At 38.3% G+C, this 24,928-nt stretch overlaps 1 protein-coding gene across 3 annotated transcripts in view; it reads left to right on the top strand.

Annotated features, from left to right (window-relative positions):
* Positions 1–24,928, top strand: part of AUH (AU RNA binding methylglutaconyl-CoA hydratase) — a 115,868-nt gene that overhangs the window by 49,382 nt on the left and 41,558 nt on the right. For all 3 annotated transcript variants that reach the window (XM_039381174.1, XM_039381173.1, XM_039381175.1), the window contains 2 exons: positions 3,341–3,433; positions 4,346–4,402. In XM_039381174.1, coding sequence (XP_039237108.1) covers positions 3,341–3,433; positions 4,346–4,402 — 150 coding nt within the window. The remainder of the gene's footprint in view (positions 1–3,340; positions 3,434–4,345; positions 4,403–24,928) is intronic.

Below are 24,928 nucleotides of genomic sequence, written 5' to 3'. Positions count from 1 at the left end.
TTAGTGCAGAGTAGGAAACAGGCCCCTTTCTTTATATTGCTGTATATAATATTTTCTAACTTTTGTTTGACCTTTTTATGGGTTTAGTTTAGGTATATAATGTTACGAAGTGTAGTTTCTCTTATTGAAGTTCTTCAATTTACCTGTTGGTCACTGTACCTGTATAATGTCTTGAATGGCTTTTGCTTGGGACATGTTTTGCATGCAAAATGGAAGTGTCTTTACAGAATTTGCAGCATGTTTTACAATACAGTAGATGTGTGAATTCATCTTTTATGAATTACTTCATGAACTATCTTATTATTTAGTGTTCTTCATATTCCACACTTTGATGTACTGTGGTAGCTCAGTGAAATTCTCTGACTAAAGTTTAATGCTGCTTGTTACTCAGTCTTTTTAATTACTTCTAACAACAACATTAATCTGTCTGTATACATGGTCTACCCTTGTCTGTGTGTTGTACACTCACATTTAGTTTAGTTAATTTGTTTCTTTTATATATATATATATATAATTCCTTTTTGACTTCACTCTGCAGCTCATGATTGCACATTGATAAACCTGTACCAGATCTAGAATTTAGCAATAATGATTAGTAGTGCACAAATTTCCTGAAATTTATATTTTGTTATTCAAAGTGTGGCAAAAATGTGGAATGTTAAAGAATAAAACCACTAGGCATCTTGGCAAAGCTTTAAATATTTTTTTTTTATCACTCATAGCAAATGAACGTTGTCACGTAGAATAATTTTGGAGGTTGACTTGTCTATTTACATAATTTATTGTTCCTAAAGTTTGAGTGCATTGACTCATTTAAGTCTACAGGGCATTATTTGTCAAACATGATCTCTGTTTTTGTTATGGGCTCAACAGTTTTGGCAGTTGTGTATTAAAGTTAGTAAAATGCCTCTTGTGCCACAAAATATTAATATTCCAAGAAGCTTTGCCCTTGGTTACAAGTTCTAATAGCCTAGAAACTCAGTTTACAGTCCTGAGCAATTGCTAACTTATTTCTGTGTTACTTTTTTTTGATGCTTCACAGGAACATATTAAAAGGATTAATTTCTCCAATTCATTTGAGAGATATGCACCAAGCTATTACAAAGAATTTGTATTTTGCCTTTCATTCGTTGTCAACTTACACGTCAGATGATCCTTTAAAATTCACTTCTTGGGAAGTGATGATTCTAACATACTTTATCAAACTGCTTTTTCTCTCCTTGAATTATTAATTTTTATTATTTCCTTATAGGAATGCCAGCTGTAATTCTTGAAACGAAGCTGGTTTATAATACTCGTTTCCTAAGTTTCATTTCCATGTGTAATAGTCTACTTGAATTGCACCATAGCTAGTTCTGGAACTTGCTTATCTTAGGGGAAGTATTCTGCCTTGGAGTACTGCAAAGTCATGCAGATAGTGCTCAAGATACTGTTTGCCAGTTTCTGATAACTGGAACATTCATACGGGCAGTAACTACTGGAAGCTGCAGTTAACAATGACTCAGGCAAATTATTTTCCATTTACCTATGGCAAAGGTCTGTTCCTTTAAGAGAAGGACTAGCTGTGTCAGCTAGCAAGATTGCAGGGCTGTTTGGCAAATTAGTTGTGTTGACGGGATTAACTAGTTTCTGTCAGCAACCTGGCCCTGCTGGAAGTGAGAGTGGCCTTTCCATATCACTAAGAAGAAGTGAATAGAGAAAGAGCAGGTTTTACTCCTATTCCTCTGTCTCTTATGCCTTCTGTGGTAGATGGCAAGTATAATGGATACCTTGAGCTCTTTTAAGGCACTGGAAGAGCTTGGTGTTGCAAACAGTCACTAATCTCTTTTGACATTGAAATTGATTCAGATAATCATTATTAATCATGATCTAAACCAGCAACCAAGGGACTTTGGTTTAAAGCATCTGTTACGATATTGAAAAGCTTTGCTGTGTTTTTGTTCTTTTCTTAAAGACAATTGGATATTTCATTAGTTGTTAATCATAAAAGTGTGTAAATTTACAACTAAAATAGCCTTCATTTAATTGTGTATTCTGTATACTATAGGTTTGTATACTAATTGACATGCTCATGTACACTAACATTTAATTGGAATTTTTTTAAATTAAATTATCTGAAGTATCTCTGTCACAAAGGAGAAAGGTAAGCTAGGTGGCAAAATTTCTAAAATTAAGAACGAGCTAGTTCACTATGAAAAGGAAGTATTATTTGTAATTAATACATCAAATCAATCACTTTTGTTGTATTATCCTTTTAGATTTTAAAAGGAATTAAGTCTCTCACACTTCATTTTCATTTATATGTTGACAGAAGTTTTTTTTCTATTCCAGTTTCCAACTGAATGAACTGGTCTTTGAATTCAAGTAATTGAAACATTAAAACAAAGAAAATATTGTTTTAACATCTGCAGAAAAAGCTACTGCTGTCAGGAGCTGGCTTAACATTTCCACAAGCTGCACACCCAAGTGTCTGGCTGATTAATTGCTTTTGACTATCTTTGAAACTTTAATAGCAACAATGTACTACTGAAATATTGTTTGAGTATAGTTTAAAATTGATAGCTTGTGGTAAATGTTATATTAAATATAATTAAAGCTGTAATATCCAATTTTATTTCTCAAGTGAAAATGCATTTTTTATCAAACTTTGAGTTGGTGGTGAAGAAGGATGAAGAGAAGTTAAACTTGCAGAAGGTGAAGGGCAGTACTTTAGGCTTAATGTTTAAATGACTCTCCTGTGTCAGAACACTGATGATGAATTACGTACAAACCGTGCCATGGTTGCACAGGCCTCTGGAGCCTCTCGTGTGTACTGACAGCACGTGCATCTGTTTGTCAGACTGAGGACTTTCCCACCTCCATTGAGCTGTTAGCTGCTGCTTTACAGGAGGAAAGGGGCAAGAGTGGTGGCCACTGTTGCCAGTGGTGGTCTGGGAGTGTTAAGGCACAGAGAGCTTCCAGCTGTGCCAGCCTCGCAGGTGACTCTGATGAGACACCTGCCTTCCAGCTGGGACTGTTTATCTAAGTGCTTTTTCCAAGTACCCCTGTTTATTGTTTGTCTAGCTCTGCTATCTACGTTCTTGAACTTTACTTTCAGATTTTTGTAAAAAGTGAGCCAACACCAGAGAAAAAGGCTTGCAAACCTATTCAGCCACAGAGTGATGGGCAGGGTAATTTTTTTTTTTTCCCAAAGCGTTGCTGATCAATCAATTTTTCGTCGCAGTTGGTTTGATGACAATCTTTTCCCATACTATGACTGTACAATGAACGAAATGTAATTAAATGGTGTTTCAGAGATCTTCTTTGTGAGGCTGGTTTTAACTGATGCTTTCTTTTTCAGCCAATCTGCCTGTACCTACTATTGCTGCAATAGATGGAACAGCCTTAGGTGGTGGCCTAGAACTTGCATTAGCCTGTGATATACGGGTGGCAGGTAGGTCTGAATCCTGTTTTTAGAATATAGAATTATTAGTGTTACAGATGGCTTGACTAATCCATCTGTTCACAACAGTCTTATAAAACTTACTTTCTATTTGACATTGTTTATAACCCATTGTTTTAAAGGACTTAAGCAGAAACCTGTCTAAGTACTTGCTAATGTTTAATTTCAAACATCGCTGATAGTTGGATTTGTTTTATTACATGTTTATTTTATTCTTATGACCCTCATTTTATCAGTATTGCTAGAAGGGTTATGTAATTATTTTCATATTTTATTTATTCTTATGAATTTGAAGTGCTCTAGATGGAGATTTCATTTTATCTAAACAGGGTGCAGGCAAAAAGCAAAAGTTGCTAGTGAGAGTATTATTACACAAGAAATTAAGTTACAAAAGTGACAGCAACACTTGAAAAGGGGCACCGTTAGCTAATAAGCTGTCAGAACTGTAAAGCCAATTGATGGAAAGTAAATGGAAACTTTGTCCTGAACTGTTGCCAGAAATTCAGGGTCTATTTGACCTTACAGAATATTCCGTCACCTCAAGAATCCAAATAATCAGATAAGAATTCTACCCCATTTTAAGACGTTAAGTAATAGCAGCCTCTTTCTTTTAGTATTTTACATTTGGAAGCAAGTCTCTGTAATTGCTTACTTGCTATATGAAAACTAATAAGGTACAGAACTTGCCTTGATGGAAGTAGTTGGATCTTTTGCTAATGGCAGATCAGTTGAATCTATTTGAAGATTTTTATAAACAAATGCTTTTTAAAGGGATTTATTGTTCTTTTTCAAGGAAATGTAATAAATTAACAAACTTGTAGGTCATATATAATATTACGTATTTTCCATAGATTTTTGTCTCCTATGGTTATGGTAAGAACTCCTTCACATTCTGTTTTTTAGCCTCTTCTGCTAAAATGGGCCTAGTTGAAACGAAGTTGGCAATCATTCCAGGTGCAGGTATGAGTGTTTTGCTTTTACTACCGTGGATAACTAAATAACACATGATCTTAGTATTTTGAATTGCTGTTTATGAGTTTCTGCTTATTTTTATATTTCTATTAAGGGTCATAGCATGTTTTCCAGCTTAGTGCTGGTATTATTTAAAAAAAATAATTAAAAGGTGTATTTCTTGGTTTCAGGGAGGAGCACTTGCATATTATGTTTTTAAACAAAGTCTTCAGTAACTAAGTCAATATTGAGTGATTCTGTAAATGACAGGTGATTCTGTAAATTCTGTAAAAGGTCAGGTGAGAAAAAACCTGTCAGTGTACGAAAGCAGTGATTTAAAATATGATCCACTTTTACATAACATTTGGTACTTTAGAATTCGAATTCTGTTTTCATGCTGATTTTAAATTGGTTGTAAAGAAATGAAACTATAGCTGTGAATAAATGTGATAGTATAGCTGTGAAATTTTTGAGATTTTTGGAGTCAAAGACCTCTTTTATATTTGGAAGGCCAGTTGACTGGCTTTTCCTGGACTCAGGGTGAATGCAAGTTGTGTAATGAATAACGTTCAGAGAGGTCTGTGTGTTACAAAACCTTTTGGTTTTATTTTGTGTATAAGTCGTTTTACTTGAATTAAGATATTTACTGGTCTGGGAAAAGGACAGTAATTTAGAAAAAAGTGCATTCCTTTGACTTTTGGCCTTAATTTCTGGAAGCTCTAGGGAACTCTGTTTTGTTTCTTTACTCCTGTTTTCTTTCTAATGGGTCGAACCTATTCTGAAAGCAGTATATCCAGTTCTAACAGATACCATTGCAGGTTGTGTGGAAAGAACTGTAAAAACACCCCCCTAATGGGAGCACTGGTATGAACTTTGTGTATAAAACTATCCCATCCTCTGACTAGTCTGGACAATTATTGTACAGTTTCAGATGCTCTATTATTATGGTTATTGTTGAGATGTGATTCAGTCAATACTTTCTGTGTTCTGAGCTACATTATACATAAAGAAAACAGAGTTGTGCTTGAAGACTGGTCTCTTTTTAGCAGTGGATAAAGATAATAATGCAGATGATTTTAAAGATATATTTCCTTTTAATGGTGTTGTCTTGAAGTAACATGCCTTGACAATAAGTCCCAGTGAAGAAAAAAACAGGAGTTTATGTTGCTTATCTTTGTTGAAAATTTTTCCTCTTTGTCCTTCCACTCCATCTTCTAAGAACAGCAGGACAGTATTGGAGACATTTACTCCAATTCAAGAAAGTCAGGTCAAATTTCTCAGTATATGGAGAAAAAGTTGAAAACTATTCAACTTTTGTAGGTTATCTTGTTTCCCTGTCTTCAGTTAATTATAGATGTTTCAAACTTCTATGCTCTTACCTTAAAATGCTAGGTAACTGACTCACTGTTAGTTTCATTCAGAATATTTTACTGCTATTCAAAGACTAAGGTCTGAAAAATCTTTCCTTTTTTTTTTTTTTTTTCTCATCCTAAAATAATGATTCTGGCATATGTCTTCAGCTCCTTGAAAATGTGACAGATTTTACCATGTTACATTGCCTTTTAAACTTAAAACATTTTGGGGTGTGTTCAAAGATGAATTTTTTTCCATATTCATATCAGCCTTTCTTATGACTATTTTTGCCGACTACATTCGAGCTTATCACAACCTTTTCCTGTTCAGCCTGTACTTGCACCAGTCCTGTTCTGTTGAGCAATCACAATGGTTCATCCCTTTTAAATCTCGTCATCTGAAGAGTAACTGATCATGTTTTTTGTCACCAGAAGGTGAAGACTGAGTGAAGGAATATTTTGCATATCTCATTTAGGTAGAGAAGCCAGATGTGCACACTTGAACCACAGGTTTCATGGGTTATTAAAATGTTTTCTTACAGTGAATGTTTTCTTACATGTTTACTTCAGGCTGCTCTGAGCCAAAACAACTGGGAAGTGGAGCTGAAAAGTGAGCTGGAGCCATTAAGAGGCCTCCATAGGTTTCTGCTGCCATGTAGCACACCTGAAACCTTCTGACAAACTGTGTTGCTTCTTTGAACTGGGTCCCTAAGCTATAGCAAACTACTGGGTTTATTCTGTTCTGTGAGCTGCCAGGAGTATGTGATAGATGTAAAAATTTTAACTTCGGTGATAATTAATGTGGGTATTTGAGGCTATATGCAAAACTTATTTATTTGGGGGAGGTCTGCTTTTTAAAGCCCTACAAAGATACAATTGAAAAGCTGTGTTAGAAGAATGTTACTAGAATAGTATTAAAATACAGATTCAGGACATATCAGCTGGACATATTTTGGACCTTGTTGTACGTTATGTTTTATTCCATCTGATTTTGAAATGTGGTCATCAAAAGACTGAGTGAGGTGCTGTCTAGTGACCAACCAGTTTTAACACAAATGACTTCACCTTGAATATTGTGTGCAGTTTTGGTCACCACAATATAGGAATGTTATTAAGCTATTACAGAGTGTCCAAAGGAGGGAAAAAGGATGGTGAAGGGCCTTGAGGGGAAGGCGTGTGAGGAGTGGCTGAGGGCACTTGGCCTGTTCAGCTGGAGAAGAGGAGACTGAGGGGAGAGCTCATTGCAGTTACAACTTCCTTGTGAGGGGAAGAGGAGGGGCAGGCACTGATCTCTGCTCTGTGGTGACCAGAGACAGGACATGAGGGAATGGCCTGAAGCTGTGTCAGGGGAGGTTTAGGTTGGATATTAGAAAAAGGTTCTTCCCCCAGAGGGTGGTTGGGCACTGAACAGGCTCCCCAGGGCAGTGGGCACAGCACCAAGCCTGACAGAGTTCAGGAAATGCTTGGACAACACTCCTGGGCACATGGTGTGACTCTTGGGAATGGTCCTGTGCAGGGCTAAGGGTTGGACTCAATGATCCTTGTGGGTCCCTTCCAACTCAGCATATTCTGTGATTCTGTGAAATCTCCCAGGTGCAGGAAATTTTGCTTTTGAATAAGCACAGAAGTACTACAACCTTCTAAAGGATAAGTTTGAGTGGTGGTTGGCTGAATTGCAGTGAACCAAAATGAATCATTCCTCCTAAGTCTGCTGAGGGTCTCAACCAAGCAGAAATTTATAGAGCATGCTGTATTGCTGATACTGTATTGGTGAGCAGGTTGAATCTCCTTGGAAAATTCATCCATGGCAGACAGCACACATACAATAGTTCACAGGCCAGCTATTCAGGTTGTGAGGGAGCAGGATTATTCTTATGCCTTCGGATATTTAAATCCAGTTCTCTCCACTATGGAAAAAAGCTTAACTGCTAGAATGTGAGCTAGAGAAAGTAGAAAACCTTTCTCTTTTTTCTCTTCAGTACATCCCACTGTCTAATAAGGAAGTCAAGATTCAGAGAACTAGTGGAAGTGTGTAACAGAGAGAAAATTGCTTGGTAACTTGATGGTGGAAAATGAATATTGATGATTTTTGTTTTCTTAAGAAAGTCTGCCAGACACTATTACTATCTCCTTTTTTTATCGAGTTCCAGCAAAGCTTTCTGTCCAGCCAGGCTGGTCTTCTTTCCCATTGATTCTTCTTTTGGCACATGGGGACAGCCTGCTTCCTGTGCCTTTAGGATCTTCTTGAAGAATGTCCAGGCTTACTGAAAACCTTTGCCATTCAGGACTGCCTCCGAAGGGACTCTGTCAACTAGTCTAAACGGGCCAAAGTCTGCCTTAGGGAAGTCTGAGGTGACAGTTCCGCCGACCCACTTCCTTACTGCCCTGAGAACTGAAAACTATCACTTCATGATCACCCGTGCCCCAGATGGCCTCTGACCCTCACATCATTCTTCTCTGTTCAGAAACAGCAGTGAGGCACCTTGCCTCTTCGTTTATGTACCGTGTCAGAAAATTATCTTCCACATAGTCCAGAAATGTCTTAGACTGTTTCTTCTCTGCTGTATTGTACTTAAGAGTGTGTATTTGTCTGTTCATCCCCTCCCTTCCTTAATTTTCTTGCCTGTGAACTTGGTGCCTGTTAGCCTGTTGTGGTCTAATTTGTGGTTTAGAGGCTGCAAAAAAAAGACAGTCCCTAGAATTCTGTTACAAGTAGGTGGCCAGATGAAGGGAAAATTTTATTGTCCTCAGATGAAAAAGTTTCAGCATGAACTAACCTATTCTTGGGCATGAAAGAAAGAGCACAGGAGGGAGGTGCCATGCATGTCTTAGCTGTGGATAATGTTTCAATCAGAATACTCATCTCACTGGATAGCAATGAGTTTGTATGAGACAGGATTTCATGAGAAACCAGACTTCATTAGCTTTGCATTTTAAGGCAATGCTTGTTATCTGTCAGAGTAACTTTTCTCGAACCTGTTCATCTCTAAAAGAAGTTATCATTTTTTCATCTCTTAGTCAAAAAACTGTTTAAACAAGTTCTTTTCTGTGTAATTCTGTGTCTGTATGGAACTCAGTGTAGGAAGAGTCTTTTTTGCGCACAAAAAAAAAAAAAGTATTCCTTCTCTTTGTTGTTATTTCCCAAACTGAAGTAAAAAGAAAGCAAACATCTGTCATTAATTGAATATAGTTTCTGATGTCTCTCAACTTGCAAAGGAAGTGTTTCTCAGTGACAAGTTTCTCCTTAGCCAAAAATTGTCTTTTGGAGCATTAGTTTGTTGAAGTCCTTTGTTTTTCTGCTTTGTAAGTTTTTAAAACTGTCTCTGTCCATAATGTATTTCTGTTTTTTTTATCTCTGGATTTTCACAATGGATATCATACTAAGTCTGCAATTGATAGATGATGCCTTGCTGGCAGATCTGCTTTTATTTGTTTGTATCTTATTTATGTACCATTCAGTAATGGATCTGTGGTGAGGAGACAAAAATGCTTGTAAACGATATACATAAACTTTCTACTCTGTTAACAGAGTGAGAGATATTAGTTGGACAGAGGAAAGTATTCTGTGATAACAAGAAGTGGGAAAGACAGGTGTATATATATAAAAAATAATTTGTGTTTCCTTTATGCAGTTTATTTCTGTGAAAGTGTCACCTGTAAGGTAAAGGTATTGGTATAAATCCACAGTTATGTTTTCACCAAAAAAAAAAAAAAACCCAAACCAGAATAAAATAATAGAACTTCACTGAAATTAATACACTTGTGTCAGCAGATAAGTTGACCTTGCTGGATAAAAGCTGTAGCTACTGGCCTGCATTTGTATAGCTGTCACTGTTTTTTTTCTATTTGTTTTGTTTATGAAAGCATTTTGATTAGCAAGGTTTAATTCAATTCATCGTCATTTTGCCTTTGTTCTTCTATGCTCCTCACAAAAATCCAACTACTTAATTACCAAACTGTCTTCCACTCTTTATTATTAAAATAAAAACCTAGCACACAATCCCTGGGATCATGTTTTCCTTGATAATGTTCGGTTTAAAAGCATTTTTTATGAAGAAGACTTAAAAAAAAAAAAAAGGGAAAGAAACAAAAACCAACTCTGTTAACACTCTAAGAAAGTCTTTGTAAATAAGCTATATCTTCTTTCTGCATCTTAAAGTTGCTTTGAAGCCTTTTTTCCAAAGGTGAAACTGAAGCTTCATGCCATAACAGACTGGACTGATTTTGTCATTAAAATGTAGAACAAGGGAGAGATGGAATGAAAGCATTTCTGTGTTCTTCTCTTTCCACTTTGGTAACAGTATTGTTTTGACTGTTTTTCTAAACTTTAACTTGCATTTGGGGAAATTATAGTACTTGTGGATTATAAGATTATAAACTCCAATGGAAGAATACTGAAATATTAGTTTTCTTTGCACAGGAAGAAAATAAGTGTAAAAATGAAATCTAGATTTACGTAATCATAGTGTATTTTCCTTATCTCTGAAAGTATTAATTCTTGGCTTTAAAAACAACCTTATGGTCTCTGTTGCAGTATTTATTTTAGAGTTGAAAAAAAATTTTCTGTTTTGGATGATAAAGATGTCAAGGGAATTCCCAGACGTGAAAAACACAGAATGTGATCTTGCTAACAGCAGTCATTGTCCAATTCGGGCAAGTGTAAAGGTTAAACTGAATGTCAGACATTTCAAGTTGAAATCTGATGCACATTACAATAAATTGATAGGATATTCTTTACATTTCTATACTTCAGTTTCAAGAGGAATAGGAATAGTTGCATTTGACAAATACTGAAAAAATTCCAGTGTCACTGTTTGTGGTAGTGTCTGAGGTAGGACTTAAAGGCTTCTGTATATTTAGTGTAGTTTTTCTGCATGTAGGTGCTACATGACAGTACATCATTACAGAGATACTTAGAAAAATCTCATTATTTTGTATAACCTTATATATCTTACTCGGGTAATCCTGTACCTGCCTGGTCCATCTTTATTCCTACCCTCACTAACCTATTCTTTTCTTCTCTACTTTTTTCATATGGTCTCCTGAGTTCTTACATAGGCTGCTTTTTTCTTGCATTAGATAAGGACACCAGTGTAAGAGTCTTACATTTTTAAAGTTCAGCTCTTAGTCCTGTGACAACTGACTGACTGATTGGGAAAAAAAAAAAAACAAAGGGAAACAGTAAACTTTGAGTTTGTTTCTTTTTTGTTTCAGTTAGTCCATAAAGTCTCTTTCGACTTCTATTACTTCTTCTGTTTCCTTATGTCAGGCTTTTGTCAGAGTTTTAGTATTGTAAAGTTCACAAATTAAATACTAGTACAAGACAAGCTTCTGAATCAACATCTTCAGCATCTCATCAGTACTGTGCTTAAAAATCTGTTTGCTGTGGAAAAACCAAGCATATGCATTTTCTTCTTCTTTTTGACTTAAAATTAAGAAAAACTTTTAATTTTTCTTTTTTACTGTGGTCTAACAGTGACTGTTGAGCATTTAATAATCCTATTAAGATTTGATACAGTAAACCCCCTGAATTAGTTCTCCAAGAGTGTTTATCTGTTTTTCTTCAGTCATCTGAGGTCTAGATAGCTCTAGTTGCATTTTCATATTTTTTAATGTTTATTTTATGAGTTGTGTTAAATAAATGTCCTGAAATAAGACATTGCTAATAGCATAGAAAAACAGATGTCTTAACATCCATTTTTTCCTCAAAGTAATTAAACACAATATATAGAATGTTTCTAGAGGAGGGTGAATTGGTTCTGCTTCTGTAAGTTAAGGAGAATTGTGGTTCTTACAGTTTCCCTTTCTTAAATAAGAATTAACTGATTTTCATCAAGTGACTCATTTTCCCCCAGGCTTTGTGATCAGTTGTAATGGCAATGATGTTGAGGCAAAACTGCAAAATGTCTTGCAATACTAACACTGCAAAAGCTCCATACATAAACCTAATGTTTTGCAAATTTCATATACAAAATTATTTCATCTCTTTAAATAGAATATTTTACAAGTAGTAGCAACATTCAGCAGAAGGGGAGATGCTGGAACTGTGTCATCAGAACTGCCCCCGGTATCTGCATGAAGCAGGTATCTCCAATACTTACCTTTACAGATTAATCCTCAGAACAATCTGTGCTTTTCCCTTTGCATTTTAGCCGTAGAACACTTTCCAAATCCATATTAACAACACAGCTAGTACTTCCTACAGAAAAAGGAGGTATCCAAGGCTGTTGTGAGTGTCCCAAGTGACTGCAACTGTATAGAGAGATATTTGAAATGTCAAGTTCAGTGTAAGAAATTGACCACTTCTGACATTCTAGTTTATTCTGCTAGCAGAGATGGCAGAACATCTCTTCCTGACCTAAATTTGGAGCTGTTCTGTTGATAAATCAGAATTAACAGTCAAATGTTTGAGAAAGTTCAATATCATAAGTGCCAGCGCTGCATCTCCAATGTCCTGTGTCTAGTTAGTTGTAGGGAATTGGCTATAGAACAGGGCTGGCCTAGGCCGTGAGAACATCTTAGATAACAAAGTTAGAGTGCCCTTGTACGTGTTAATAGGCTGGTAAACAGGACATTGTGATTAGCAAAACAAAAAACAACTGAGTACCACCTGTGTCAACAATGGAAGGCAGTTACGATGATATCACCACCTAACTGAGTACCAATAATGAGCCTGATCTCTGTAATATTCATGAACCTATTATAGAGTGTATATTAAGCTACTGTCAATCTACAATAAACGAAGTTCCTGGATTCTCACATTGAGGTGTCTAGAGCTTTCCGTCGCGACAAATTTGGCGCCCGTGTGCAGGGACCAGAGGGGGGTCCCTAGGGGATCAAGTCGGATCTCCTGGGTCGGAGTCAAGTCGGACTCGGAGTCAAGTCGGACTCCCGAGAGCCAAGTCGGGTTCTCGCAGCCACGGTCAGACGTAGGAGTTTCGGTCGGTCTTGCCGTGCAGCACAAGAAGGCGAAAGGGCTGGACGAAAAAGAGCTCAACTTGCCGCCGCCGGACGCCTCCCTTTCGGGGATTTCGGACGGCGAAAGAGTTAAGTTCCGTGCTTCCAGGGCCCGGCGCCCGGGACGACTCCTGAAGAAGGAGGCCCGCCGACAAAGCCGCAAAGTCTCGTGGAAAGGGCTGCACAAAGCGTGGTAACACGTTTTTTAGGTAATGGAGGGACAGGCGGCACTATCATTGCTCCAATGCTTTCTGGGAAAGCGGGGAGTTAAGACGAACTGGCTTTGAGGCAGATGCTGCTTTCATGTAAGGGCCAGGGATATGAAGCGAACACTGTAACTGCCTTTACTATCTCTACTTGGAAAGAACTTAGTGATAAGCTCTTTACTGCTACCTATAAGGGAGAAAAAGTTGCTGCTTCCCTCCTTACAATTTGGCGATTGTTATCTAGAACAGTAAAAGACATTAAAGCACAGTCTGAGGACATTAGAATGCTACTAGATACCATCATACGGAGAAATCGTGTAAAAAGGGAGTCGAGCGGAGCTGAAGGGAGCCGGTGCGGGACCAGAGATCACAGATCGGGGCCGGGGACAACCGGGCGGCCCCGCCAACATGAATGCGGTGCTAGCATCTCGGCAGTGCATATCCAGGACGATCGGAGACGACAGCTGCAGTGTGAAAGTACTGCTGATAGACCAGAAATGAACTTTACGAACACTATGACTGAGTTCCACCTTAAGACATTTCCAGCTTTTCATCTGAACTGTGCTGCGGGACTGCGCTGCACATTTGCGGCTGTGTTCACGGCGCTGGGTGCTTGCGCCGCCGTGCTGAGTGAATACGGGGCGGCGCCGAGCAGCGGGGCAATGGTGGTGGTCGCGCCGCCTGCGCGGCCCCGGCTCGGAGCGGTGCGCCCGTGTGCGTGCACGCCGGCGGCCCCGGGCGCGGCGGGCGGCGGGGGGGCTCTGTTTTCCCCGCACTGCTGACAGCCATGGGCCCGGGGGGTGTGCGTTCCCCTTCCCTTCTTTGCAGCGAGTGGTTTTTTCCCTGGTGCTGCTCCTCTTCCTAGAGCGGCGAGTTAATGACGGTAGCAAAAGCTTCAGAGGGTGCAGCTGGGGGAGAGGGAAAGCTGTTTCTCTTTTTCCCCGTTACACCAATCACCCCTTCTCTGAAACGTGCCTGTTTGCAGCTGTTCTCTCCCTCTCCTACGTTTTTGTCTCTTTTTAAGCAGACCCTGTGATTAAGTTAAGTTCCTTCTGCTGATCTCTCTAGGTGAGCCCAGCCCCTCCTCCCCCTCCTTCGTCCTTCGGCAATGAGGAGCGTGGGGGAGGCAAAGACGGTAAAACACGGAAAAAAGGCAAAAGAGAAAAAACAACTTAAAATTAACAATATCCCAACTTATAAATCAAATAAGATTGCATTGTTTTTACAGCAATAGGTGTTAAGCATGCAGTGTGCTCATGGCATTCTCAAACGTTTTCTTCAAAACAGGGAGACTGATGAAAATCCTTTGAAGTAAGATTAGAAATAACAGAACATCCGTGCTTAGCTTTTTGCATATTGCAGAAGGTTGTTAAGAATTTCCTATAGTTTGCCATTTTGCTTCTCTTACATAAAATTTGGCTGTTTCCCCCAAGGGCAAGGTGCAGGTAGGAGATTTGGAGATGGAACGATGAGACAGAAGGGGATATAGTCTTGCCCCCTGCAAAAGTAGTTTTATTGTCTTTATGATAAAATAGCATTGCTCTATAAGAAAGGTTGAAGATTTCCAAGATAATATTCTGTTCTTTCTTGCTGTATTTGTCTTTTACATGGAGAGTTATGCAGGATTTGCAGATTGCTGATGGCGGCTATGCCATAAATTTCCTTTGAATTATGAAACTGATAAGAAGTGCACAGCCAATGACTACTTGAAAAAATGTGTGTGATTGAGGAGAATGTCTGAGGTGGCCACCTGAATGTTGTGTGAAAGAAAAAAGCTACATGAATGTGTGACTGTGTAAACTTAAAAATACTTTCTGCGGGTGTCAAGATTTTAGAGATGTGTAACACGATTCTGTTGAACCATAGTGAATCCTTATTCTGGATGGTATATGAATTCTTCAATTTCCTATCATGAGTAGTGAGGTTTTAGTTATCTCAAGACTAGCCCTGTCCAGCTAGCTGTTTGATCTGAACTGAGGTTAAATAAGAGGTTCTTACATAAATTTGGTGTTCTATTACAGCCTTGTTTCAGAAATTTATGGAAGTTAAGTCTCAGGTAGAGTTTTTCTACTACTGTTGTTCCTTAGCTGTGCGAGCTGCGCAGGAGACCACTAGTTTTAGAGCGAGTAAAAACCATAAGCAGGCAAACATTGGTGCAGACTGCAAGGTTGGCAGAGCCCGAGGCAGGGTGCACCACTGTGCATCCAGGTGCCCGGGAACCATTCTTACAATTCGTAGAAAAGCTGCAAGACGCTGTAGAGAAACAAGTTTTGTGACAGTTACAGAAGTTGCTAGTTACATAACTAACTAGAGATAATGCAGGTTTGTGCCGGGATGAGGTCCTTAGACCATCAAATAATTGCATTTTCATCTGCTGTGGCAGTAGTGAGGGTCGTTTTGAGCTTTTCTGTGTTTTTCAGGATTTAAATCAGGAGTGGTCGATGTTGCTGCTCGTTGCAGGGGGGCCTTTAGGTTGTCAAGGCCATCCTGCGTGCCTTCTCAAAAACATCTGCAGTGCTGTGGATAGTGTGTCTTCAGGCCTCTTGGCTGGAGGCCAGAGCAGACCAGTTATGCCAAGTCTTAATTTTCAAGTGTTGTTTGTACTCTAAAGAACTCCTTTGCAGAGGATTGTTCCAGCAAGTTTCCTATGCTTCAATCCAGTGCAGCTTCATAGTTTTTCACCTCTTTTACAGTTTTGGGAAAAACTGTGCTTGGCCACAAGCCTCCTTTAAGCTGATGGTCTTGTGGTCCCTGTGGGAGCTGGGGGCGGAGCGCAGCATGCAGGTGCGGACCTTGTCCTTCTCACAGTAGCATTCCAGCAGTTTACCGTGCTGGGGGATTTCCTCTCAGCCAAAACTTGGGCACCACAGAGCCCCACCAGAACGTAGTTTTTTCTGAGTGTTCTTTGTGCTATGCTTACTCAGGTGGGCTTGGCACAGGGAGACCTTGCAAGTCAGGCAAGTCTTCATGGCTGGACGGGGGCCTGTGGGGAAAAGGCAGAGTGGGCACTGGGAAGGGCCCTGCTGGCGTATTTCTGTTCCTTCTGTATGCACTCCTTGCAGGAGTTGTGACCGCACCCCAGGGACACAGGGTTCCTGTAAATGTCCAGGCAGATGGGGCATGTCAGTTCGTCCTTCAGCCTGGCCTCAGCACCCACCTCGGCCGTGTTGTCTGAGCCTCGTGACAGGGCTGAGAGCAAGGAGGAGAGCACTGGTGAGGAACTGAGAGCACAGCATACAGAAGCCTTCAGATGTCAATTTAGTTTAATCCATTCTATTGCTCGCTCAGTTGTTGTCTCTTGTCCAGATTGTCTTCGTGCTTGTACTGTCTATTTTAGTTCTAACCCTCGAGGTCTTACTCTGGCAAAAGATCCCCAGGAGTTAAGTTTAATGAGATCACTGTGTGTACGTAACACAAGTGATAATGAGACTCAAACCTGTTTTATGTTAAGATTATTTCAATCTAGATTAAGTGTTTATCAAAGCCACGACTTGTCCAGCTGGCACAAACTACCTAACCTGTACACAAAAGAATTGTAGAGCCTGAGTGAAACAGTAGAACACACAAAGAAAGTAACAGTAACAACTAGTCCTATAGACTCATAGCTTCAATCTATTTTTGGTTCTATGTCTGAATGGGTTTTAAGTTTTGTTAAAGAAAAGCCTACGATGGTTGTTGACAATTGTTATAATTTTAGTAATAGTTCATATTGATTTTTCTTGTATTGTTAAACGTGTAAGTGCTATAACAGAGAAAACATTGTTGGCCCAGAATAAAAAAACGGGGGTATTTGTAGGGAATTGGCTATAGAACAGGGCTGGCCTAGGCCGTGAGAACATCTTAGATAGCAAAGTTAGAGTGCCCTTGTACGTGTTAATAGGCTGGTAAACAGGACATTGTGATTAGCAAAACAAAAAACAACTGAGTACCACCTGTGTCAACAATGGAAGGCAGTTACGATGATATCACCACCTAACTGAGTACCAATAATGAGCCTGATCTCTGTAATATTCATGAACCTATTATAGAGTGTATATTAAGCTACTGTCAATCTACAATAAACGAAGTTCCTGGATTCTCACATTGAGGTGTCTAGAGCTTTCCGTCGCGACAGTTAGTCCCCTGATGCTGCAGAGGAGGGAAGAAGTAAAACAAGGACAAAAGAGAGCCCCAGAAGCCAAGCTGAGCATTAGAGGAAGTGTAAGAGCACTTGATCTTGGAAAGCAAAGCATAGAAGTTCTGAGATTAGTAAAATACACCAATGGAGAAAGCAAACCGTAGCAACAACCAATGGTTGAATGTTCTTTGGACCTTTGTCATGTCTTGAGGGAATAAAAACATTGTTCTTTATATCAAGATTGATTTTTTTGAATACTGTTTTTATTAAAATTCATTCTTACAACCTGAGATGTTATCAATTCCTTTCCTCATTATAGGTATATTAGAGTGCTTTCATGAGTTTGAAAATTGTTTTGTGAGATTGATAGATTGCTCATTTTTGAATGACAACCAGAAAAATGAAAAGAATGCAACAAATTATTTGTTTTTCTCTATCCTCCTAAAATAATGCAGATTTAAGTCCTGTTCAGGTGCTATATCAGTGAACATGGGTATCACATTTGTATCTTTTCGGACCATTTCTGTGCTGTTGGTAACTAAGGAGTGAAGGTTTAAAAAGAAAGCAAACAGAAACTTTTTGGAGCTTTTGCAGCTTGATTTTTCTTACTACATATATAGAATAGTATGACACCAAATAAAATTATGGTTTAGGCAGTCTGTAACAACATCAATGGAATTCACAGTGGGTTTCATAGCATAGGTGCAAAGGAGGTTATATTCACTTGGGGTGCTCAAGTGAAGAGGGCATGGAGAGAATAAAGTAAACGGATAAAAGAATGATCTAAAACACTGCTAGGTAAGGAACCCTTTATTTTTTCAAAATCAGTTAAAAAGATAAAAGAATCTCTATACACACTTACCTGATCAGGTCGATGAGTTTTGTATTCACTGGTAAGGATCAGTCATGAATGCCTTTGATGATGTGATTTCCCCCTTGCACAGTTTGGAACTAGTTTTAAAAGTTGTACAAAACCTGATGTACTTTGTACAAGACCACCTTTGTGATCCCCAAGTGTGTCCTGAAAACAGGATCTGGTGTCCATCTTAGGCTCTGTTGTTCACTGAAAATCCTAATAAAAACTTCTAATTGCACACTTTCGTGTGAAGTTTTTGTATTATTTTCTTTCCATATCTCATTACTAAGCTTATGTGGGAACAAAAAGAAGACCGAGTAAAAATAGCTGATGTTTCTGGGGAAAAGTGGGACATGACGAAAATAAAAATTTGCAGCATATGGAAAATACAATTGCATTAAATTTTCTTTTAAAAATTGGCTTACTGAAGGTTGTTTGGTTTTCTTGTTTGTTTGTTTGGTTTTGGTTTTGCTTTTTTTAATTCAAAAGAACTGCATTTTGGAAAAATAAAAGCTGCATTTTAGACAAATTAAACTTAATATCTACTGACTTGTCTTAACCTCTCCTGTTGGACTATGGCTAAAACAAAAATACTGAACTTCAGAGTTCTAGGCTCAGCTTCTTCCACAGTCAGCATCTCTGAATTTTATTGTTTGCTAACTTTTCTGATTACCTTTCCATGTTTGTCTGTTATAGAGACTCATTGCTGCTTCAGCTCATTGTCAGAGATTAAATATTGTCTCAATAATTTCCTTTTTTTTCTGTAGCTTCACTTATGCACTCCATTTGACAAACTAATGAAGCTTTTTCTGTATTCTTCCTGTCTACAGTAGCACAAGTGGTAAGGAGAAAGAACTCCTTAGGAGTTTTAGGAAACACAGAGAAAATAGGCAGGTGAAGTAGAGAAAATTATTAACCTTAAAGAGTCAATGATGAATGAAGATTAAAATGCATAAGTCAGTCAGTCTGTGTTGGGAACTTGTTTTCTAATTCCTTGAGATGACGAGGGAAAAATCTAATTTTATCTCTCAGTGACAGAATCAAGCAGAAATATGTCATTACCAAACTCTCAGTATGTGTGCATGAAAAACGTACCAGGGCAATTGAATACAGCAAAATAAAAGGAGTAAAGAAGATTATTCATACAGTCTAGGCAATTTTGGAAGTCTTAGTTGCTGTCCTGTCTCTGTACATTGACAGCTCAAGAAACATAGACTCCTTATTTTAGTTCTTGGTTTGTCACTAAATGAGATGTGTAAAAAGGGTGATGAAAATACTCCTTGTAGTGTTAAGAAGCTTGTTAATCTGCACAGTGACAGACACAATTTAGTACAAGATGGTGAAGATGAGACATTGGATGCAAACGTTATGTAGCTGATCATATTACACATCACTTAGTAGTTCCCAATAGTTCTGTAGAAGTGATGACCAAATGTGTTTTTCAGTTATGAGATAAAAAGTATGTATGGGAGACCTGCATGATTCTCACAGGTGAGATAAGCGACATCCATTCGTGAGAATCAAACAGCCCATAAGCCACCCTTTAAGTTTAAAGCGACTCAGCTTCTGTGATGTGTCTCCCATCCCTGCCCTTTGTGAAGTCTGCAGTTGACAGCATGTAGTTATGATACTGCCATAGCCTGTACAAGTACTTGGGGTGGAGCCTACAAAAAGATTGGGCATAGAAGCAAAGACAGAAGGTGTAGGAGATAAAAAGGAGAAAAAAAAATGCATGCTGATCAGGAGGTTACTGGCAGAGAAACAAGACAGGTTGGAGATGCAAACATGAGGACTTAATAAGTTTTAATAACTGAGGAGAAAGAAGTAAGATGCTGAAATTTTCCTGTTGATTCTCTTGAAGGAATTATTTATTAAGATTAAAATAATTAGTATGGGTTTTAGAAACATAACCATGCAGCTAGCTTTTTAGTCTGTTCAGTTTTTTTTCCCCAGATACTCCCACAGCATTTTTGAAATTTTAAATGATGAGTATGTCCTTCCAAAACTTAGTCACAGGTCTCCATGTCATTATTTGCTCAAAATTTCCATTGACATCATCAGCGTTTGCCACAGTAAAGCCTACAAAATCTATGATCATCCTCTGGTACTTTTTTTTTTCCGGTAGTTGTGAATCCAGAGGGAATCTGGAGGATAAAAGAAACCCCAAAATTTTGAGGTGATTAAATAAGCCATTGTGCAAGTGACCCTCAACTGCTCACAGCACACAGGGAAGAGTTGTGGTTTTGTCATCGGCAAGGGTTAGTAAAGACTTGTGTAAGCAGGGATTGCTGGGTGAAACTAATTGCATTGCACTACTTATGTCATGTTCTAGTCTGACTTATGAAAGAATGTTCTGGGATTTTTACGGGTGCTGTAATAGTTTTCTTATAGTATTTCAGTTTGCCTTCTGCACTTTGCTGGATTAATGAATGGAAAGCAATTCACAGAAGGCAACAGGCTTTGGAAAGATGAAAAGAAGATGAAATGTCTTCTGCTGCGTGTTGTTATTAAAATTCCCCTCTTCAAAATCTCTTCATCTCAATATAGATGTTTCTGGGGGAGAAGGACTGGGAGTGGGGATCTGGTGGACCAGCTGGAGTGTATAAATGGGGGCTAGTATAGACGCAACAATACTTGCTAAGTTCCTAAAAATTATGTCGACAGCTGTTGAGCTCATCCATACTCAGTGTGTTTTTTGAAGAGAAGCCAAGGAATTTTTAATCAAGGAAGATTACTGAGCAGATTACTGTGTGCTTAAAAATAGACTTACTTATATTAGTAAAACTCTTTGTTTAAGCCTGAAGTGTTACATTTTTCACTGAAAATGCAAGAGCTGTTTTGATTTTAAACAGTTTTAAATTATTATGAATGAAATGGAAAGAGATAATGGGATGGAAAGAAGATAATGTTTATTCGGTCTAATTGGAATTTTGTATAGGAATGTCAGTATGAGTAATTGAAGTGCATTTTAACTTTAAAATATAATGTATGTCAGACTGGCATTTTGGGGGGCAGGGCAAGGTTTTCGGTGATCTGTTAGGTTGGAAAATGTCTGATTTAAAGAAAATTCTTTATGGAATGCTTTTGTGTGAAGTTATTTTGGTAATCTGCTCTCATAGGACCAATTGCTAGTCTTTTCCCACACTAATGAAACTAGGTCACTAGTTTTTGGCACTCATCCAAGTTGTGAGATTTATTTGGTGTTCAAGCACACTGTCTAGAAATAGTGATGCAATGTCAGCAAGGCCACTTTTCATTTCATGAACATAATTTTCAGTGCCCTGGAATTAATTTATTCACTGACCTGTTAATAACTGCAATCTGTCACTGGCTTAACAGAGGCTGAGGAAGTATCTGGAAATAGTCATGGTCACCCTACCAGGTGATTAGTTATAGGATATCTGTTCAATGCAACGTTTTTTGGTTTTAATCATGTAGAAGAGTCTGACTGTTAATGAAAACAAAGCAACAACTTAATCAAAAGGAAAATACGGGTAATAAGTAACTATTGGAGAGAGATAACTGATTGAAGTGGTGGTTTTACACCACATTATACAGTACTATACCTGACAACCATGAAACAGTACAGAAATTCAACATGTATAGATGATGCATAATTGTTTGAAAAAACACATTATGATATTGCTGTCATGCTTGCTAAATAAAAGGAAGATTAGTAATTTGAATTTACTGGTGTTTCAGTTTTATTCTCGTCCCCACCCTCACAGTGTTTCTGTTGAAATTAGAATTGTCTTTTGCCACAGGCATGGCAGGCAGTCACTCGTGGCTGTAGGTTGTCCTCGATACCAAAATAGCTGTTAGCTCTTTTCTACTTTGCATGGGCCAGAGCCCTGGAAAGTCAAGCTTGCTTGCTGCCATTGAGGGAAGAGGGTTCAGTGATCATAAAACAGTTGTTACTGTGCAGTGACACAGCTGGCTGTTCAGCAATGCTGCTGGTGTCTTCAGTTTTTCTGTTTTTGCAGTAGAGAATCATTAAACATAGCTCTAAAGGGATACCCCTCTGTGTCTGCATCCTAGCTCTGAGCCTTTTGCCTTACTTTTGATCTGAATATTTCTCCTGTTCCTCATTTAGTATTCCCCATGGTACAAGCTGCACAGCATCCTGGCCCTTAATCCACTGTCTTGAAAAATTAAATTTTGCCTATAGCAATAAGCTGGCTCTGATTAAAGTATCAGGCATCATCACTGCATGTAGTAAACCCTACTCTTGGGTATATATGAGGAAAGGATTTTCTAGACTTGTACAAAACTGATCTTTGGTCACTGATTAAAGCTTAATAATGAAGAGGGGGTGGAGGTTGTTGTTGTTTGTTGGTTTTGAGGTATTTTGGGGTCTAATTTAAGACAGCTCAGGAGCTTCATGTAATGTTAGAGATATTAAAATTTCTGATGGAACTTTCAGCAGAACTGTATAGATCAACAATAGCTGATCTGCTGTGATTGCCTTTGCAATCACAGAAGGAATTGGCTACTTTTTTGGTCTCAGGCTTCATGATCAGTAGTGTTTTTCTCGAAGTGTTTGGTTTCAGACAACTTGTGGCCTGAACTTCCATGGCTGAGCAATGATAGTTGAAAACATGTCCCTTCTTCATAGTGCCTTGGAAAGTTGGTGTAAGTGAATGGCAGCTTTTATTTCTAATCTGGTTTTCTGTTAGTCTTGCTTAAATGTCTAGCAGCATTTGAGGGTGGAAAACACTGAAATCTTTTTTAAGTGGACGTTGAAACAGAGTATCTTTAAATCTTCCAACTTTATGCAGTGTAGCTGAACCCTTCAGAGGAGGGCCGAACACTTGTTTTTTTTGATAAATTGCATGTCCCTAGAGGTATCATCCTACGCCTCTTTAGTGCTAGAAGAGAATTTATGAAATCCAATGTGAAGGTTAGTTGGGTTTTTTTTTTTTCTCTAATAAGAAATGCATTTTTTTAATTGAAGAAGGACAAAATAGGACACAAAATAGCAGCTTTCTCATTGACTCTTGCTAAAACCAGTATTTTCAATGGAGACTTTACATACAAAGGGCTGTAGCTACTGCATACTCCTCTGTTTTGTGCTATTTATCTTATCAGACTGCTAACTATATCATTCCCCTTCATGAAACAAGGAAAGGTCTGGCTGTTTTGCATAATATCCAATCTTTCAGTGTATGGAATGCTAGCAAATTCTGATGACTTGGCCTAATTCATCTTTTGATGTCTCCTTTGTTTTCAGATTCTTTCAAGTGACACAGTAAATTAAGTGTTCTCTATTCACTGCATCTGCTGACTGTCTCCCAAAGTCTTTGTCATAAAAAAGAGAGTAAAAACAAAGTAAATTATCAGTGAGTCATTTTCTAATGTGATAAAACATAAAACCAAAACTGGGGGTGAGCAATGTAAAACAACATTCTGATCTAGTAAATCACATAGAAGCCGGACGTATTTACTTGGTTTTTTCATGCCATTTTCAAACCAAATGAAAATGATTTGGATTCGTGTTGCAGTGTTTCAGACATGTGAGTGTTTTTGTTTAAAACATATTATTGAAGTAAATCTTTGTTGTATTCATTTTTCAATTACTTTTAGGGATATTCCATTAATCGTTTATAATGTTCTTATACTATTATATTATTAATGCATAGTGTGATCATGATTCAGGTTATTGTTTTGGGGCGTGAGGTTGTGTTTCAGCATGACATTAGGAAATGTGTTAGTGTTTGGTGACTTTCTAAACTTATAGTTGTTTTGGAACATTGAAACTGGGCTGTTTGGAAAATCCCTCAGCCTGAATGACGAGTTCACCTGTACTGTAAGATGCATAAAATAGAGCAGTTTAATCATCTAAAAGTTCCTGTGAATGTTGTTCTTGAAAATGTCAGTGTACAAGGCTTCACTGGGTTTTTTTTTTTTGTCATTACTGTGACAGGCTCTTTTTTTTCATTTTGCTGAGCTTGGCATCTGCTAATTGACTGTTTCAAATGCATTTCTGCAACACTTTCTCCAAAGGTTTGCGTTTACCAATAACTTAAGCTAAGTGCAGTTTTCATCTTCTGTCATTAAATCACTTCTTTCGCCTGTTTTTACTGGGGAAAGTTCTTAAGAAAATATCTCTCTTGGCTCTCTGTTTTCTTGTAAAGAGTCAGCAGGTGATACTTCTCCCAACAGAGCTAGAATAAAAGTAGGTCTTGTAGAAAGCAGCGGAATGATAACCAATTAAAAATCTTGAAATTGTTCATAGATTTGAACATTTTACATGTGGAATTGTCACTGTATACTACAGGACTTTAATGTTGTAAGTCTCACCTTCAAAATCATCAAGCCATTGTCAGGTGCCTTAATCTCAAATACATCCAAAATTTCAGTGAATTCACAATTGTTCTGGTAAACAGAAGGGAAAAATAACTTCTAGCATGTATGAAGGAGTGAGGTGCTAGGTGGATATTAGCTGAGTCAGAAGAAAAATTTTTGTGGGAAATTCACCTTAGATCCCAGACTACCCCATCATTTTTCTCATAGCAATAAACATGGGAGCAATTGTCCTCTTAGAAAAGATCAGTGAAGGGTAGCTACTTTAATTGCAAAGCTCATGTTTTCAGTATAATTCCTACCACTCTCTTTCTGGAAGAGTCTGAGAGTGCTACCACACCTGGATTCAAATATAGGCAAGCTTAAGTTAAAGTTTCTCTCCTGTAGCCTGGGAAATGGCAGGACAATTTTGAATTCAGACATCCAGTAACTAGGTATTCATCTTAAACATCAGAACAAAGGCACACAGCAGCAGAAAGACAGAGGTGCTCCTGAATTTTCATACTTTGAAGCAGAAGCCAACCCTTCTCTTAAGACAGATCCTCGAAGGCTGTTATTGCCAGCAGAAGATAGCATGTGGAATTCAGTTCCCTAAACATGCTGTCCTGTGCTCTGGGGTTTCTGGCTGGGGCTCTGGTTACTTCTGTGGTCTTTCTTTCAGAGCAGGAGCTGTACGTACCCTGTGACGTCAAAAAGTGCTTTTCATAATTAGGTGTGGTAAGTTGAATCTCATGTGCACAAGGT

Source organism: Pipra filicauda, unplaced genomic scaffold (genome assembly GCF_003945595.2).
Source record: "Pipra filicauda isolate LSUMZ 115617 unplaced genomic scaffold, ASM394559v2 scaffold216_size1298047_pilon, whole genome shotgun sequence".
NCBI classification, from domain to species: Eukaryota; Metazoa; Chordata; class Aves; order Passeriformes; family Pipridae; genus Pipra; species Pipra filicauda.
The sequence above is the reverse complement of the archived record's forward strand: the minus strand, read 5'-3'. Positions and strand labels throughout refer to the sequence as shown.